This window comes from Rutidosis leptorrhynchoides, unplaced genomic scaffold, assembly GCF_046630445.1.
Source record: "Rutidosis leptorrhynchoides isolate AG116_Rl617_1_P2 unplaced genomic scaffold, CSIRO_AGI_Rlap_v1 contig6, whole genome shotgun sequence".
In the NCBI taxonomy this organism is placed as follows: domain Eukaryota; kingdom Viridiplantae; phylum Streptophyta; class Magnoliopsida; order Asterales; family Asteraceae; genus Rutidosis; species Rutidosis leptorrhynchoides.
Window position 1 is genome coordinate 80319 of NW_027266820.1, and position 16174 is coordinate 96492.

The 16174-nt window shown below is 37.3% G+C and overlaps 3 protein-coding genes and 1 pseudogene across 3 annotated transcripts; 2 read left to right on the plus strand and 2 right to left on the minus strand.

Annotated features, from left to right (window-relative positions):
• LOC139884764 (uncharacterized) lies at positions 1–537 on the plus strand. Its single transcript, XM_071868749.1, has one exon. The coding sequence runs from the start codon at positions 1–3 to the stop codon at positions 535–537; it is 537 nt and encodes a 178-aa protein (XP_071724850.1).
• A 2476-nt stretch (positions 538–3013) lies between these two features.
• On the minus strand, positions 3014–4110 carry LOC139884765 (strigolactone esterase D14-like; annotated as a pseudogene).
• A 1367-nt stretch (positions 4111–5477) lies between these two features.
• LOC139884771 (uncharacterized) lies at positions 5478–12401 on the minus strand. The gene is made up of 15 exons (XM_071868755.1): positions 12213–12401; positions 11856–11990; positions 11654–11733; positions 11465–11548; positions 10848–10935; positions 10541–10701; positions 8453–10406; positions 7794–8104; positions 7209–7524; positions 6949–7104; positions 6676–6817; positions 6469–6545; positions 6246–6385; positions 5980–6088; positions 5478–5678 (listed from the first exon to the last, which is right to left on the minus strand). Exons 1-15 carry the CDS (start codon positions 12399–12401, stop codon positions 5478–5480), a joined length of 4143 nt encoding a protein of 1380 aa, XP_071724856.1.
• Positions 12402–13946: 1545 nt separating this feature from the next.
• LOC139884767 (uncharacterized) lies at positions 13947–16072 on the plus strand. The gene is made up of 3 exons (XM_071868750.1): positions 13947–14876; positions 15112–15978; positions 16034–16072. Exons 1-3 carry the CDS (start codon positions 13947–13949, stop codon positions 16070–16072), a joined length of 1836 nt encoding a protein of 611 aa, XP_071724851.1.
• The last annotated feature ends 102 nt before the right edge of the window (positions 16073–16174 follow it).

Consider the following 16174-nt stretch of genomic DNA (forward strand, 5'->3'; position numbering starts at 1 on the left):
ATGGAGTCCTATTTGCAAGGACATGATCTGTGGGAGATCGTGGATGGGAACGAGTCGACACCACCGACGGAGCAAGATGCTGCAGCTTTGAAGAAATGGAAGATCAAAGCTGGGAAGGCGATGTTCGCGATAAAGACCACTATTGAGGAGGATATGTTGGAGCATATCAGGTACGCCACCACACCTAAAGAAGCTTGGGATATATTGGCCTCTAAATTTTCAAGGAAAAATGACGTGCGGCTCCAGTTATTAGAAAATGAGTTAATGTCCTCTATGCAAAATGATATGTCCATAAATGATTACTTCACTAAGATTAAATCGTTATGCCGGGAAATCTCTGAATTAGAACCGGCATCTAAAATTAGTGAAGAGAGAATGAGAAGAAAAATCATTCATGGACTAAGGCCGAAATATAGAGGGTTTATCACGGCTGTTCAAGGATGGCCAACACCCCCATCCTTGGAGATCTTGGAGAGTTTGCTAGCCAATCAAGAGACATTGGGCCAAGCAAATGGCTGGAGTGACCCGCGAGGCTGAAGAGGAGGAAGCTCTCTTCAATAGAAGGAGAGATTATAAGACAAATGCGAAATGTTGCTGAAACCAATAGAGGAGGTCCTGAAAGTGAAGGCGACAAATATAAAGTAGGGGGAGCTTCACGAGAAAAAAGGTCGAAATTGGAAGCTATCGAAGGGACTTCAACGGAGGACAATTGAATGTTTCAACTGTGGGAAAAGAGGCCATTATGCAAGAGATTGTTGGTCAAAACGTAAAGGTGCAGAAGGAAATGCTGCAATGTCGAGAATATCCCAACAAAATATGAGTAGTGAAGATGAGTGTGATCTAATAACCTCCCTAGCTATAGAAGATGGAGGTGAAAAGAAGAATCTAGATCCATATAAGAGGAATGGTGTTCCCATCTCATATCAAAGAAGAAACGGTGCTAAGGTATGTCGAAAAGGATCCATTATGAAGAGAGAAAAATGGGTTCGACTTATACTATGACAGCTGAAGCAGACGTCAAGAAGACGCGAAACGATGAGACGACAAACCTATGGCACGAGAGACTTGGGCATATAAACTACCATGACTTCAGAATGATTACAAAGAAGTCAAAGATAAAAGGTCTCCCTCAGCTAGATGTTCGAGAAGATGCGGTGTGTGCTATATGTCAATAAGGAAAGGCACATGAGATACCATATAAGGAGCCGAAGAGTAAAACAAGGAGACTATTGGAGCTTGTGCACTCGGCAATACTTGGACCAGTGAGGCAACCATCTGCTAGAGGAGCTAAGTATATGATCAGCTTTATTGACGACTTCTCCAGGTACGTCTGGATATATTTTATGAAAGATAAATCAGAAGTGTTGGGAAAGTTTAAGCAGTTTAGAAATGAAGTAGAGCGCAAGCTAGGTGTCAAGACGAAATGCCTACGTACGAGTGATGGGGGAGCGTTTGTATCCAAAAAGTTTTGCGATTATCTACGAGATAACAAGATACGAAGGCAGCTGAATTTTGGATACAGTCCACAGCAAGACAAGGTAGCTGAGAGGGTTAATCGTCATCTGGTAGAGACTTCCAGAAGTATGCTTCAAGTAAAGAATGTGCCAGAAAAATATTGGGATGAAGCTATGAAGACTGCAACATATACTTTCAATAGGCTACCAAAGAAGACAATGAAATTCATTTCACCATTCGAGAAGTTGTGGAAAAGGAAGCCTTCAGTTAAACACTTCAAGGTATTCAGAAGCACGTGTTATGTGAAAGATGTGAAGGCAAAAATAAAATGCATCTTCATTGGATACGATACTAAGAAAAAAGGATGGAGATGTTGCGATCTTACGACCGGAAGACGTTACGTGTCTCGTGACGTGGTGTTCGATGAAGGATCAAAACGACAATAATTAGAAGAGGAGAATGCTCTCAAGGTACAAGATGACACACATAGTGAGGTTATTGAAGATGATAGTACAGAAAAGTTGGATGACACGATGGGCATTGGACAAATGCCAACGGATACGAATTTCGTCGAATATGATCAAGAATCGGAAGAAAAGTTTGACATGAGAATTGATGCTGAGGGGGAGTGTTAAATAATCAGCATCAATTAATTAATTAATATATATATATATAGAAAAGTCTAGAAATCTAGACTAGTGTAGAATGGTGATGGCGGTGGATATATATAATAATAATAAAGAGAAGTCTAGAAGTAGGGAGTAGTGTAGAATTATCTAGAGTGGGATGGTGATGTCGGTGATATCCACCGACTTAGGAGTAGTATAAATATGTGTATGGTCATGTGGTGTAGGACATGGAAAAGAAAAGAGAGAAAAAAAAAAAAGAAAGAATAAAAAATTTGTGAGTAGGTGTAAGTGAGTGTGTGAGTGACGTAAACTAAAAGTGGGTGAGGAGTGCTAAGTGAGTGTGTAATTAAGTTGGTGTCTTATATTGTCTAAAATTATTTGACAATATTAATAAAAATATATTTTGATAGTATACTCGAGTCATCGCGATCTCAACATTTTTTTCCGAGACTCATTCACAATTTCAATGATTGTTTATTTAGTTTCATTTTGTATCAGACACGAATCATGATGATGTCATTAATCTCATCGATGCTCATATGAATGAGAAAGTTGTTGTCTAAATTTTACTATTATCATTATACTAATGAGTGAGGTCAAACTCATTATTTCGGATGAATTCATGGAATTAAGATCATTTATTTAAAAAATATTAAAATTATTATTGAAGAATCCGGCCAACGTCCGAGCGATACTCTAAGAAAATATATAGTTCGGGTACCGTGCACAAATTCAGGCTTATATGATCACACTGATCCCAAATATTAGTGTTATTTGAGGAATTCGGGTGTATTAGTTTGGTTGCTGCCAGCCAATATCTATAAAATTTGAAGTATATCCAGAGAGACTTGATATATGGAGTATATATTACAAGTGATAACTAATTACTTATGAAGCAAAGTAACAAATCTCATAAATCATCTATAAATCTACAGTTTATTATCCCATGTACTTTTGTTGTGAAGAGCTTTCTTCAAAATCTTCAAAAGAGAATGGTAAGCTGTGAGTTGAGGAAAATGACCTAGAGATTTGAGTAGATAGACTTTAGTAGGGCCACCAATTCTCTTGTCCATGTAGAATGCAATCTCTTCCGGAACAGTTGCGTCTTTACTTGACTGAATTATGGGGCAAGGCACATGAAATTGTGACAGATTATGTCTATAGTCACTCAAGAAAACAGTTTTGGCTACACTCACACAACTTTAGGGTTCATTCTATTCAAGCTTGATTGGAACTCTTTTATTGCTTTTGTGTTGCTCACACCAACAACAATTGGAGCAAAATTTTTAACCCAAATTGAATAGTTTTCAGTCATTTGTTTGAATATGGTATTTATCTGTGGCTTCTCAAATCCTCCATGATACCCTTTTGCATTGAGGTACCTAAAAAATTAAAAGCAATTCATTAAATAATTGAAAGTAAATTTTTTTATTATTATTTAAACAACTTGTCAAAATTGAAGCAAACCGACCGGCGGTTGATCAAATAGATGGTCGAGTTCACATTCTATATATTTTTTCGAAATCGAATGTGGTCGACTTGGTTCTTGAGAGAGAGAGACTAACCTTGGTGAGCCACTAAGCAAGATGAGATGTTGAAAAAGTTGTGGTCTCTTAGCAGAAGCTATACATCCAATCATGGCAGACATTGAATGGCCCATAAAAACAACATTTTTAAGCTCAAGCTTTTCAAGAACACTCACCAAATCATCAGCATACCCATTATAATCTGAGTACTTGTTTTGATGATACAATTTAGGATCCACATTTGGAGAGAAAACAAAATCGAAAACCACAACCTTGAAGTACAAGGCAAGGTAGGGCACAATCAAGTGCCATACACTCTGGTCAGTGCCATACCCATGAGACAGAACTAAAGTTTGACTTCCATTTCCATACAAATTTACATTTAGATCTTCAAGAATATAATTACTTCCATGACCATATAGTACTTGAGCATACAAATTTACATTTAGATCTTCAAGAATATAATTACTTCCATGACCATATAGTACTTGAGAATTCATTTTTTTCTCTAGAGAGGAGTGTCTAACTTGTGTTATAGAATTGTGAATTGAATTGAGTTTTGTTAGATTTCTATGGTTTCTATATATATGTGATATTTTACAATTCTCTTCTTTCACATTATAGAGTACCATTTATGAACATTTAAAATTTTAGTTACGAACTAATTAATTTTAAAAAGCTACATTTTGCCTTTTAGCTTGTTCATTTTGTACTTTTCATCAATATATATAGGAAGATCATGTAAACTTTTCTTATTCAAAAAAGGGGCATTTTGTTTCTAGTGCTGAAAAAAGATAATCCATTCCAGACATTGTTAAATTAAATTGATAAGATGTGGATTGCATATATATTATGATGCACTAGATTTTGTCCTACTACATGTTTTCCTCTATGCAACTTGGCTACTTGGATGTTGAAAAATGCCTTTCGGAGGACTGCAATATTAAACAAACAAAACTAAGAGAAATCTAATTGCATAGGAAAACGACGAATAATTAGGGATGGAGGTAGTACTATACTTGGATGTTGAGAAATGCCTTTCGGAGGACTGCAATATTAAACAAACAGAACTAAGGGAAATCATTCCTTATTTGCATGAGAAAAACGACAAATAATTAGGGACGGACGTACTACTTGTCCATACTAAAGTTTGCTAATGTCGTATTTTCATCTTTCAATATCAAACACTAGGAGATAATTAGTACCATAAAAAAAGGAGAACAAGCAACAACTTCTATTAAAAATGTTACAACAAATCCGAGTTGGCACAAAAATGCCTTGCTCCATTGTCTCGACACCAGCAGAGCAACAGGGATGGCAATGAAGTGGGATGTAATGAAATGGTATCCATCAAAACCCGAACCTGCTGATGTGTGATTGACAATAATATATCATTCATTCGTCCACTCTACATCAGATAAGTACACCAATTGGTCCCAAACAGAATCTTCATTAGAATCTAACTAGTTACCTTTACCAGAGTCCTTGTTCTAGCTTCTTTAGGCCCCAGCAACTTGCAAGAATAACGCAACAAAAATTCTCCAAGTTGCAAAGATTGTTACACTCTCGGTTTCAATTTGCAATACAATCTACTTTTTTGTATACTACTGTCTACTAGTAATAAATAAAAAAGAGCAAACAACATACTATTATTACTATACAAAGGCCAGTTTATTATTATGTCGCAAAAAGGTTTACCTTTTACTTTGAAATTTCCATTTGCACTAGCCATCTTCCATTTCTGAACGGCACCTAGGCCAGGATGACTATTGGCTTGGGTAGTGTAAACACACTTTGCTCAAGGAAAAATACGGGCAAGTGAAGACGACCACCTTGGAAGATTAACTATATATCATTTCCTTGATAATTAATTTAAAGCATAATGAACCCTCTCAAGGAGTTGGACAACACGATTCAACGGAATGGGTGATGAGGAAAATTTTGAGCCTAATTTCAGTGTCTCCGTGGAGGTGCTAAGTGGCAATGACAATACCGCATCTTGTTGCAAACTAGTAAGCTCCAAAAACTGAGCCAGCATGTCACCATCGAGTATCTTACGTACTCCAATCTGCAAGTAAATGTGAAAAGAGTTTTAGCACATATGAGTGAATTTTAATTTCTGGGAGGTTTATCCTTATATTCACACCCCCACATCTACAAAGATTTTGAAGAGTCATGAATATCCAACACAAAAAAAAAAAAAAAATGTTTTAAAAGGGAAAATTATCATTCTGCATGACCAATCCAAAGCCTATTAATAACTTGGTGCAATTTTACACAGTTGACAAATTCGTATGTGTCGTTGTAATTAAGCATAGCAATTCCCATAACTCTGTACAAGGAAAAGGCGCAAAAGAATAAATTCTTACTGGAAGTTCACGGCTTCGGAACTCATTATGATCATTTCCTAAAATAGGAGCAGTTAAGGGATGAAGAACAAGCCTAGCTTGAACAGCTTCCAAGAGTTCATATTCTTCCCTAAGGACATGAAATAACTGTTAAAAATAGACTTTATAACATAAACATCAACAAAATCTCAGATTGTAAATCTAGAAATGAATTTCTTAAGAGAAAAGCATACATATCGGCAATACTAAATAGCAGTGATAAAATGCACGATCAATGACCAATTTACCTTAATATTGGGATAAATGTGATTATGCTGCCTAAGAGAGTACTAGCAACAATAGTGCTATGAGAGGAGTCAAAATTTCCATGAAAGCCTTCATAACCCCTTAACACATCATCGGCTGGAAACTTGTATATGAATGACCCCTGTGGCAAATCATCGGCAATGTGAACAATGAACAAAATACAGAAACAAGAAATCCTACTGCAAAAATGAATATTACAATTACCTTCTTGATGCTCATGGCTATTTCACCCATATAATACCCACAATTTAATGTTAGGTTGCTTTCTGGACTGGCATTTTCTGGAACACATAGGAAGCAGTGGACATCACATATGCATAAGTAAGAGATGTCTTGGTGGTACACAACAGGAAATAATGATAACTCACAAAGTAATAACACCCTTGTCTTATTTTAGGGTGCCCAACACACCTTCACAACAGTCAGTGCATGACAGAACAGCAATCCCTCCCTTACGGTCTGAAACAACAGCAGTATTAACATCCATAAGAAGACAATCAGCAACTAGTCTCTGGGAAGGATCACAGTAAACCTGCTCCAATTTTCGGGCATCCTGGCATAAATAGGAAAACGAGCTTAAATTTCGCTCTCATACATCGAGAAAGGACCTTGAGAATAGAAACCAAAATAAAAACAACCAAACTGCTCGATTCTAGAGAATACAATTAGAAGAAAGCTGTTTACCTCATGGTAGGCATAAAAAAGAATGCCATCACGACAATCACCCACGGAAATTCTTGTAAAATTAGTCGTCAACGAGGTTATCATAAAACGTGTCCTCCCAACAGCAAACCTTTTGACCTTTAGGGAATTTTCAATCGGGAAACCACAGACATAAAACTGGAAAAATAACAAGATGCAATGAAAAGCCGAGAGATTGCAATCAACCAAGAAGGTAAGGTGTAGGTACAATAACAATCAGTAGTATGAAATTTGCAGCTTACAGCGTTACCAGCAGATGCCAGGAAGTAGCGTCCAAGATAAGGACAGATAGCAAGTACCATTCCTGGCCATGTGGTAAAAGATGCCACCCGCAATACCCAAGTTTCAGTTTCGTCAAGTCTCACTCCATCACAGCTATTGTCATCTGGGGAGCTACAGAGGCTACTGCTCGACATATGTTCCATGGCATAACTGCCAATGTCACGAAGTGGCGAAGTTCGCTGACATGATGACCCAGCCTTAGAGCAAAACGTCATCGAGCCGCTGTCTGAATTTTGCACATGGTCAAGGCAGAGTACAAGTAGACGGCCTTTTGTACTGTCACAGAAATCTCAAGTTAGAATGATTTACCGTAGAACTGGCACAACAATACACAGAACCACAAATATTAAGTAAGACACATATTGCACTTTAACTCAAGCAGTTCGAACCAATTCAACTGTAAACAGTCAGGATTCAGAAGAGCTACCATATATTAAAGCCATTACGACTGCATCAATGACAGAACAATTTCACAATCAAAAGAAAATTAAACAACCAAAGCGATATGAATTACGAAACAAAAATATCTGAGACAGATAACACACTTTTCCGCTTCACCACTGGGCATAATACCAGGTCCAGAAGATAGACTGGTTCCAACCACCACTAGTTCTTCATTGCCTACCTTCAACAACTCCATACACTTTCCTATCTCTCCACCAATAAGTTTGTAAGATGACACAACTGTTCCGGTAAGGGGATCTACACAGCAAATGTCTGAGGAACATCTGTTGTTGATCAGCTCAGTCCTCAAGACAACTAATAGTTTGCTTTCACTATGATATAAAATCTGCCGTGGGGTGCCTCCAAGATGAAACTTCTGCACATTAAGCCTTTTAGTATGCACCATCTCCACCTAGAGGATGAAGGAATTGAACATGAATTAATTATCTAATTGAAGCACTACAATATCCGATTAAATTTTGCATTCATTTTTTAGAAACCACTAGATGACATATGAAAATGTCTCAAAAGAGTGCCGATTAAAATGTATCTCATACAAAACATAAAGAAAAAAAAAAAATTGAAAATGAAACCAGTACAGTGATGCATATTTGGACCTAGACAACCAAGCTTCATATTAAAGGCATCATTAAATCAACTTCCTCCAATTAATCTTATATAACATGGAGCTCAACTGTCTTTCTTGAAGTGCTAAAGAAAGAGAGAGCAAACAACAACCATAACAAGACAAAGAACTTACCAAATGTAGACTACTGTCTGCCACAAATAAAATCCCTTTAGGGCACTCAACAGAAGATACAGGAGTGGCATGTGTTGAAGGTTGAAATGAGATGGAAGTATAAGAGAGACTGTGCCTTGCAGTGTGCAACAACCATGGCCGATCACTAAGGGCAATTATGTCAGCATCAAGTGAATCACTCAAGGGAACTAAGAATACAGGTGTGATACCAATGCGACGGGTGGCAATCAACTGAAGATCAGCAGGTTGGTCATCCATTAGCATTCCTGAGCTGAAAGAATTAGCAGGTGCTGCTTTATCCCAGGAGGACCTAACGGAATCAGAAAACGGAACATCTGATATAGACCCTGGAGAGTCAGAAGGCCACTCAAAACGAAGCAACATCCCGTTCCTCAGTCCCAAAAGAACGTAAAGTTGATCAACTAATATAAGCCTCACATCTTGAGGAATGCAACCACTGATGGCAGTCCCCATGGTGTTTGTCAATGAAATAACACCAGTGGCAAGAACTCTTACACCTTGCTCATGTACAAAAGACAAAACTTCAACTGAAGGTTTATGAGTCCCGATAACAAATGTATAACCAACACCAATTCCACTGGGGAGGAGAGGGGCACAACCATGACTAGGTAAATTGGTAGATCTTGTTCTTTTCCCAAAATCCTTTTGAGATATGGAAATGCAAGATAGTTCATGTTGCAATGTCAAACGGTGCATTTCATAGATTTCATACTGATATGAAGCTAGGAATCTGACCCCAAGAACAGACAAAAAACATGGATTGGAAGTAGAAACAATGATCAAATCATGCTGAACTGCCCCCAAACTTATACTTACGTCATCTGGGAACCAAGATGTGTAAACAGGGTGGGACAAAGGAACACCTTCGGAATGGGCAGTTACTGTAGGTAAACAAAGCCTAACTCCCTTTAGGTGGATCTGAACAAGTAAGCCATCTCCTACAAGGCCACATGCCAAGGTGCAGACATCTGGCTGGAAACCAACTGAATCAGTCACATCTGTAAAGCTGACCCCAACAGCCAAAACCCTAGTTTCTTCAACAAATGATAGCACGAGGAATGAATGATAAGAATCATTTACTCTCATTTTAATTGTCCAAGTACCAGTCACACCTTGATAAATTGGGGGAGTTTTCAGCAGCTTTTCTACATTAATACCACTGCGTATTACCCTTAGAGATCCCTCTGGTGCAAACCCACAACAAGCAAACATCTGATCGCATTTCTCATCATGGTGATCCAAAATAGAAACATCCAATATGGGAGCAATGTTTTGGATGGAACTGGTGATCAACAGACTTCCATCTTCAACTTTCAAAACCATTCCATCACCCATCTCTACAAGTGCAGCAACGAATCCTCCTCCAACCCATAAAATTTCCTTGCATGGTGGGCCTCTGTATACACATTCACTAAGAACGACTCTGGGGCCATCAGAATCAATCAACACTTCAGCCATAATGAACTCTCCGGTGTCTAAACAAAAAATCATCCTTGGATTTTGTTCATTACCAGTTTCCCAGCTCCAGCAGCACGCATATTTAGCGGTAGGTCTTGCACAGGGTTCGTCGCTATCAATACACATAGGATCATACTCCCTTAGTTCTAGTAAAGCACATGCAGCAACAGTAGATAGCCCTTCATCATCGACATCATGCAATTTATATGAATCTTCAACAAAATTCTGTTCCTCTATTGGTGAGTTTAAAAATGTTAAGCTTGTTCTATAAACACAAACAGGATTGTGGGCATCTGTAAGATTCATCAAAAGAAGATCACCAATCCTAAAGAGAAAGGCAAATCCAGGAGAATGAGGAACTTCAACTATACTATGTGCTAATGGGCCATTTTCAACATATTGCGAAATGACGTTTATAGCATGTTCTTCAATGTTCCATCTCAGCAACAATAGCTCATTTTGCTGTGCATCCCTCCTACAACATAAGTAATAAGTATGCACCCTAATAAGAGAATATTTAGAAAATAGACGATAAATTTCATTTTCCAGTGATTTAAACAAGAAAGAATAAATGAATCGAGGCAAGATAAACGTGTCTAACATCCATACCTAGTATGAACAACGGCTAGTGTAGGATCATGCTTCTTGGTTGGTTGTCTAGAATCATTAGAAATAAAGCACATGCTCCATATGGCACCACTAGTACCAATTTTCTGGAGACATTGGTTAATGCTGGCTTCCCCTTCATTTTCAGTGGGATGGCATATTTTCTGGCATGTTGCAAGAAAGATTGGAGAAAAGAAAAGGCAATTACTTAAAAATGCAAGCTTAGGTCACGTAGTTATAGCGCCAAATTATAATTCCATACCTAGTCTATTTGTATAATGCAGATATAGATAATTTAGAGATGTATCACCTTATCGATTATCTCATTTTCATCAGACATTGAAAGAGAGCATAGAGCCAATTTCTCTTCATATGCACTAACAGCAACGAAACAGCCACTGTAAACACACAAAATATAAAATTGTCAACAATGAACATATGCAGAATTCAGGCAACCATTTATACAAAAGCATTATGTACCCAGGTAATCATACAGGCAGATAATGGAAAATGTGAATTATAATAATAACTTTTGGACATGCACGGGTTAATTCTTCAGATAATCAATTCGACACATTAACGCCCTCAATTTCCTCAGTATTTCCTTACATCAACTTCATGCCCCTGAGCTTATATTTGGACAATTTAACAACTAACAGTTTTCTTAAGCAAGGTCCTCAAAATGCATTCGTAGGTAGTTGCTATTCCAACTCCAGGGTTTCTAACTAACATTTATTTAAGAGGCCAAGTGATTGGCTGTTTTCCGGAAAGAAACAACATCATTTTCACTTGACTTAATACCGGATGGTTGAAAAAAAAAGAGTACAAGATAAAACTCTTGAAATCAGAAAATGAGTGCTTTGTTGCATGTGTTCACTCAAAAACATACTGGGCATCAAGATTTTTCAAATTATAAAAGCAACAGACCTCGAATCAACTGCCAGCATTCTTCCAACTTGATGCCTCGCGTTCCCAGGGGGTGAAAGTTGGACATGAGCCAATGGAAAAAACCTAACAGCCACCCATAGACACCAAATCAGAATAAGAAAAGTCAAGAGTAAAAAAGACATTTAGGCAAGTTGATCAAAAGAAGAGAAATTTAGGGTAATAAAAAACCTGTGCATTTCGTTACAAAACGTAAGAAATGAGAGCTTTCCAGAATCTGAAACAACAGCCAAAATGTCTTTTCCAATCATCTGAAAAAGAGAGTACCAGATATCAAATGAATAGCATTTAATAAAATAAAAACATTTTCATTTTATATTATTTTTGCATTAATTTTCTAAGTGGTCCATTTCAAGTTGTTGGAATAGGATACCGATAACTTTTGCGCTTGCCGCTTCTCATTCCAAGGTATAACAGCAATATCTTTGATTGTTCCAAACACTGCCTGCTCGCTAATAGATTGTACAATCCCATCGTCGCCAATTATTACCAGCTCTATAGACGTCTCCTGATAAAAATAGTGTCCCAGCATTTCCATTAGATTAATAATTATGTCAGCCGAAATCCAAGATGAGAAAATTGCTCTAGCAGGACGAAGAGATGGGCAGCAAAGTTGAAAGCCCATACTAATAAACACAAGTAAGCATTCACAACAATCCTAACTTGCAATTTAATTTAATTTAATTTAATTTGAATCGCCTGGAAAGTGTATAGTCGAGAAAGATTGAACCTTGCCGAAAACGATGTCAGGTGAAGAAGGGGAGCGGAAGTGACCATAGGCCAGTTGAAGGACAACGCTAGGCTTGAGGACGCACTTAGCGAGGAAGTGAACACCGTCTGCGGAGGCCGACGAAGAAGAGGAAGACGGCGATTGCAATTTCGCGGCGGCGGTGGAGCACTCTTCCTCTGTAACCGCCATTGATCAAAGTTTGTTAATTGAACTCCCAATAGGATTAGGGTTTGTAAGTTTAATTTAGTTGTGTGATTGTGTTGAAGAATTTGGACATGGATGATTTCTAGTAGTAAAATGATCGAGAACTGAGTGTGTTTTCTTTCCCACTTTGAAGCATAACATTACATGTGGAAGCGTTTGTTTCCAAAGAGCCTCTTTAGAAATTCACCGCGGAATTGTACAGTTTTTTAAGTTTAGATGGTCGTGTAATTATTTTTCAATTACATCTTTAATTATCGTTTTTTTTACTATCGATGATGCGACATTATTTTTGTTTAAGATTTGTTCTTTCATATCTTTAAGAAGGTTTTGTCCAATAATTTTTTTATTTATTTTTTACAATATTTTTTTTTTTCCATTCAATTTAAATATCACGTAATTAAAATTTTAAAAAAATCATTAATGATAGATTTTTCATCTCATTATTTATTATTTTAAATACATAAATTTTTAATTTTTTATAAATAATAAAATAATTATAAAATTAATGTAAGTGTAAGACTAAAAATTATTATACAAATATCAATGAATTTTATAAAACAACACTTAAAATAGACTAAAATAAATTTTATTACGTTATACTTGAAATTATATCAAAACGACACTTGAATAATGCGATTTTATTTTATTAGTAATTTTTTATACTTTTAAATAAATAATTAAATTCTTGTTGAATTCAAATTTACACCCCAAAAAAATCTTTAATTTTTTTTTCTTTTTTTCAGGATTCAATCATTCTTTATGTACTTAGTGCTTTGCTACTAAGGAAAAGCTGATTTTGCATTTTTTAAAAGGTATGAAAAAAATAGTTATTTCAAGAAAATAATTAATTAATTTGAGTAATTTCGAGTATAGTAAAATGAGGAAGAGTATATAGTAAAATTTTGTAAAAAGTGATTTAACTCGGAAAGAAGAAGACATTTTTATGGTCGAGAGAGAGACCGTTGGAACAAAACAAAGGAGAAGAAAATCACCCTGCAAAAAGCCTGCATCTTTCTTCTTCTTCTTCATCGTTTTTTGTCAAAACGAATGAATCCAAACCCAATTCTAATAAATCAAACTCAATAAAAGGTAAGGTACGTTCCTCTTTTTGACTTCTCTGTAACATTACAACATAAATAATCTTATAATTTCCTTTCATCTCTGACATTGAATTATTGTATGATTATGATAAACTAGTTCTGGGTTTTAATGTGATTGTGTTTATTATTCTAAGATCTTTGATTCTGGCGATCTCCATTTCTAAGAGATGTGCTCATTTTGATTCATTTTTCATTGGACACATATGTGGATTCTTAGTTCTTCTGCCATTATGTGTTTGATTGCCCAACAACATCACTCAGTGCTTGCTAAAATGCTTTGAACCGTTCTTTATTTGATTCAATTCAATTGGTTATGGCAGAAACGTGAGTCTTTCCTGAGACGGATGGAATTCATATATATATATATATATATTCTGTTAAAATTTGGTAGGTTGAATTATTTGACTAGACATCTACAACAAATCAAGGAATGGAGAGTCCTGCCAAAGCTGTAGAAGTCGTAGAGAAGTTTGAAGATGGGAAGGACAAAGGACCTTTGTTTCATTGTGAACTTTCCGATAAGGAAATAGTTCGGAAAATCGCTCAGATGTTCCTCCCGGGGCTAGCTACAGCTTGCGTCGACAACACCAGTGGCGATATCTTCAAGACGCCAGCTTCGGTAGCCGTCGATATCAGAACAGAAATGGTAAACTATCTTACACAGCGAAGTGAATCTTTCATTGCCGAATCAGTTATTTTAGAAGGCGAAACCGGGCCAGAAGTATCCGACCATCCTTACGACATCCTTTCCGATTTTGTCGACGATTTCGCGAGCTTGAAAAGGAATTTGTTCAGTCGGGTTTCAGGATGGCTGCTGAGTGATAAGAGAGAAGACAAAATAGACGACGTGGTCCAAGAGATGGAAAGGAATGGTTTTTGGCTGATGGATAAGAGGGAAGCAATTGCACGACTTCTACTTAAAAATGTCGATTTCAAGGAGGAATTCCACTGCAGCATGAAATTTAACAGTAAAGAAGAAGTAGCCGAGCATGTTCTTTCGTGTGGCTTTAGGCCTTTGAATTGCATGAATGAAGGGTGCAATGCTATATTTTGTGCGAGTCAGTTGGAGAAGCACGATTCAGCCTGCCCTTTCAAGATAATTCCATGTGAACAAAACTGCTCGGAAAGCCTGATGAGGAGGGAGATGGACAAACACTGCATAACTGTATGTCCTATGAAACTCGTCAATTGTCCGTTCTATGCGGTTGGGTGCGAATCGAGTATACCTTACTGTCAGATCGAACAACACCGGTTAGAAGATTTCCGATCTCACGTGATTTACGTTCTTAAGGGAATTCACAAAAAACAGAAGGGGGTCTCTCTAGAGGATCTGAAGAACCGGGTGCAGCAACTTGAAGATGTAAATAAAGCACGTACATGGTTTTACACTAGTTTTTTGATTTCCTTTTGGGATCTCAGAAATTTCCGTCAGTAACGAAATATTAAATCTCATATTGTTGCAAGTGAAATTATTGCTATATATATGTGTGTGTATGTATGTATATGTCCTGTATCTTAACTTTCTTGCATAGCAAGTCACTGCTGATCCTAGTCTGCTTCATTCAACTTGCTGATAAAGTTCTGATTGTTAACAGTTATCTCCTGGTAGACTAGCTGAAGCACGGAATTCCAGATCTCTGACGAATGCAGTCAAGGATCTTGAGTCAAAGCTTGGGCCATTGGAAATTAGCACCAAAAACAAGGATGTCGAGGAAGACGCAGAGGATGGCCAAGGCAAGGATCTTGATGCTAACCTTGAGCCATCATCTGAAAGTAGTGCTGAAAACAAGGAGATTAAGAAAGATGCAGAGAACAAGCAAGTCAAGGATCTTGACTCTAACCTTGAGCCATCATCGGAAAGTAGCGCTGAAAACAAGGAGATTAAAAAAGATGCAGAGAACAACCAAGTCAAGGATAATGATGCAACGGTAGAGCCATCGGAAATTAGCTTGGAAACCAAGGAGGCTAGGAAAGAAACTGACCTAGTCAAGAAAGAGGCCAAGGATGATGAAACCGAGCGTCCTGAAGTAAAGGTTGCATCGTCGGAAATTAGGACCACTAACAAGGAGGCTGAGAAAGTGGTGGAAAAGGACCAAGTTGATGATCATGGAGCGAAGCTTATCCCATCAGAATTTATTATAAACAAAGATGCAGAGAAGGACCAAGTCGAGGATGCTGATGCAAAGCTTGGGTCATCGGAAAGAGAGAGAGAATTGTCCGAGACACCTAGTTTAAGCAAGACAGAAGAAAATCAAGAGAGAGAAGCGACAGAGACTCAAAATGATAAAGCCAATGAGGAAACAAAAAGTTCTAGTGATGAAGATGAAAAGGAGCATCGCCTCCATGTAAAGGAAGAAACAGAGTCTTCAAGCGACGAAGGAAAAGATGACGACAAAGAAGAAATACACAGGACAGAGGCTTCAAACTTAACAGCTGATCCCCACAGTGAAGCAAAAAGCCAAGTATACAGTAATTAGATTTTCTATCTTTAAGAACTTTTATTTATCCTTATGACAGGAATGCCAATGTAACGGTACATATACTGTTAATCATTGAATTTTCAGCTTTAGTGACATTGTTCTATTTGTGGCCTTGCTGGTGGGATACATACAGATCAGGTTTTGCAATACTAACTTTTGAAAAGCAATTCTATTATTT

Excerpts from the sequence above, each read along its gene's own strand:
- LOC139884764 (XM_071868749.1), top strand. The coding sequence starts at position 1 with ATGGAGTCCTATTTGCAAGGACATGATCTGTGGGAGATCGTGGATGGG.
- LOC139884771 (XM_071868755.1), bottom strand. The coding sequence starts at position 12,401 with ATGGCGGTTACAGAGGAAGAGTGCTCCACCGCCGCCGCGAAATTGCAA. Across the intron at positions 11,549-11,653 it reads TTTTGTAACGAAATGCACAG|GTTTTTTCCATTGGCTCATG; the intron begins GTTTTTTATTAC and ends GGTGGCTGTTAG. Across the intron at positions 10,936-11,464 it reads ATGCTGGCAGTTGATTCGAG|TGGCTGTTTCGTTGCTGTTA; the intron begins GTCTGTTGCTTT and ends GTGTGTTTACAG.
- LOC139884767 (XM_071868750.1), top strand. The coding sequence starts at position 13,947 with ATGGAGAGTCCTGCCAAAGCTGTAGAAGTCGTAGAGAAGTTTGAAGAT. Across the intron at positions 14,877-15,111 it reads GGGTGCAGCAACTTGAAGAT|TTATCTCCTGGTAGACTAGC; the intron begins GTAAATAAAGCA and ends GATTGTTAACAG. Across the intron at positions 15,979-16,033 it reads ACAGTGAAGCAAAAAGCCAA|GAATGCCAATGTAACGGTAC; the intron begins GTATACAGTAAT and ends TCCTTATGACAG.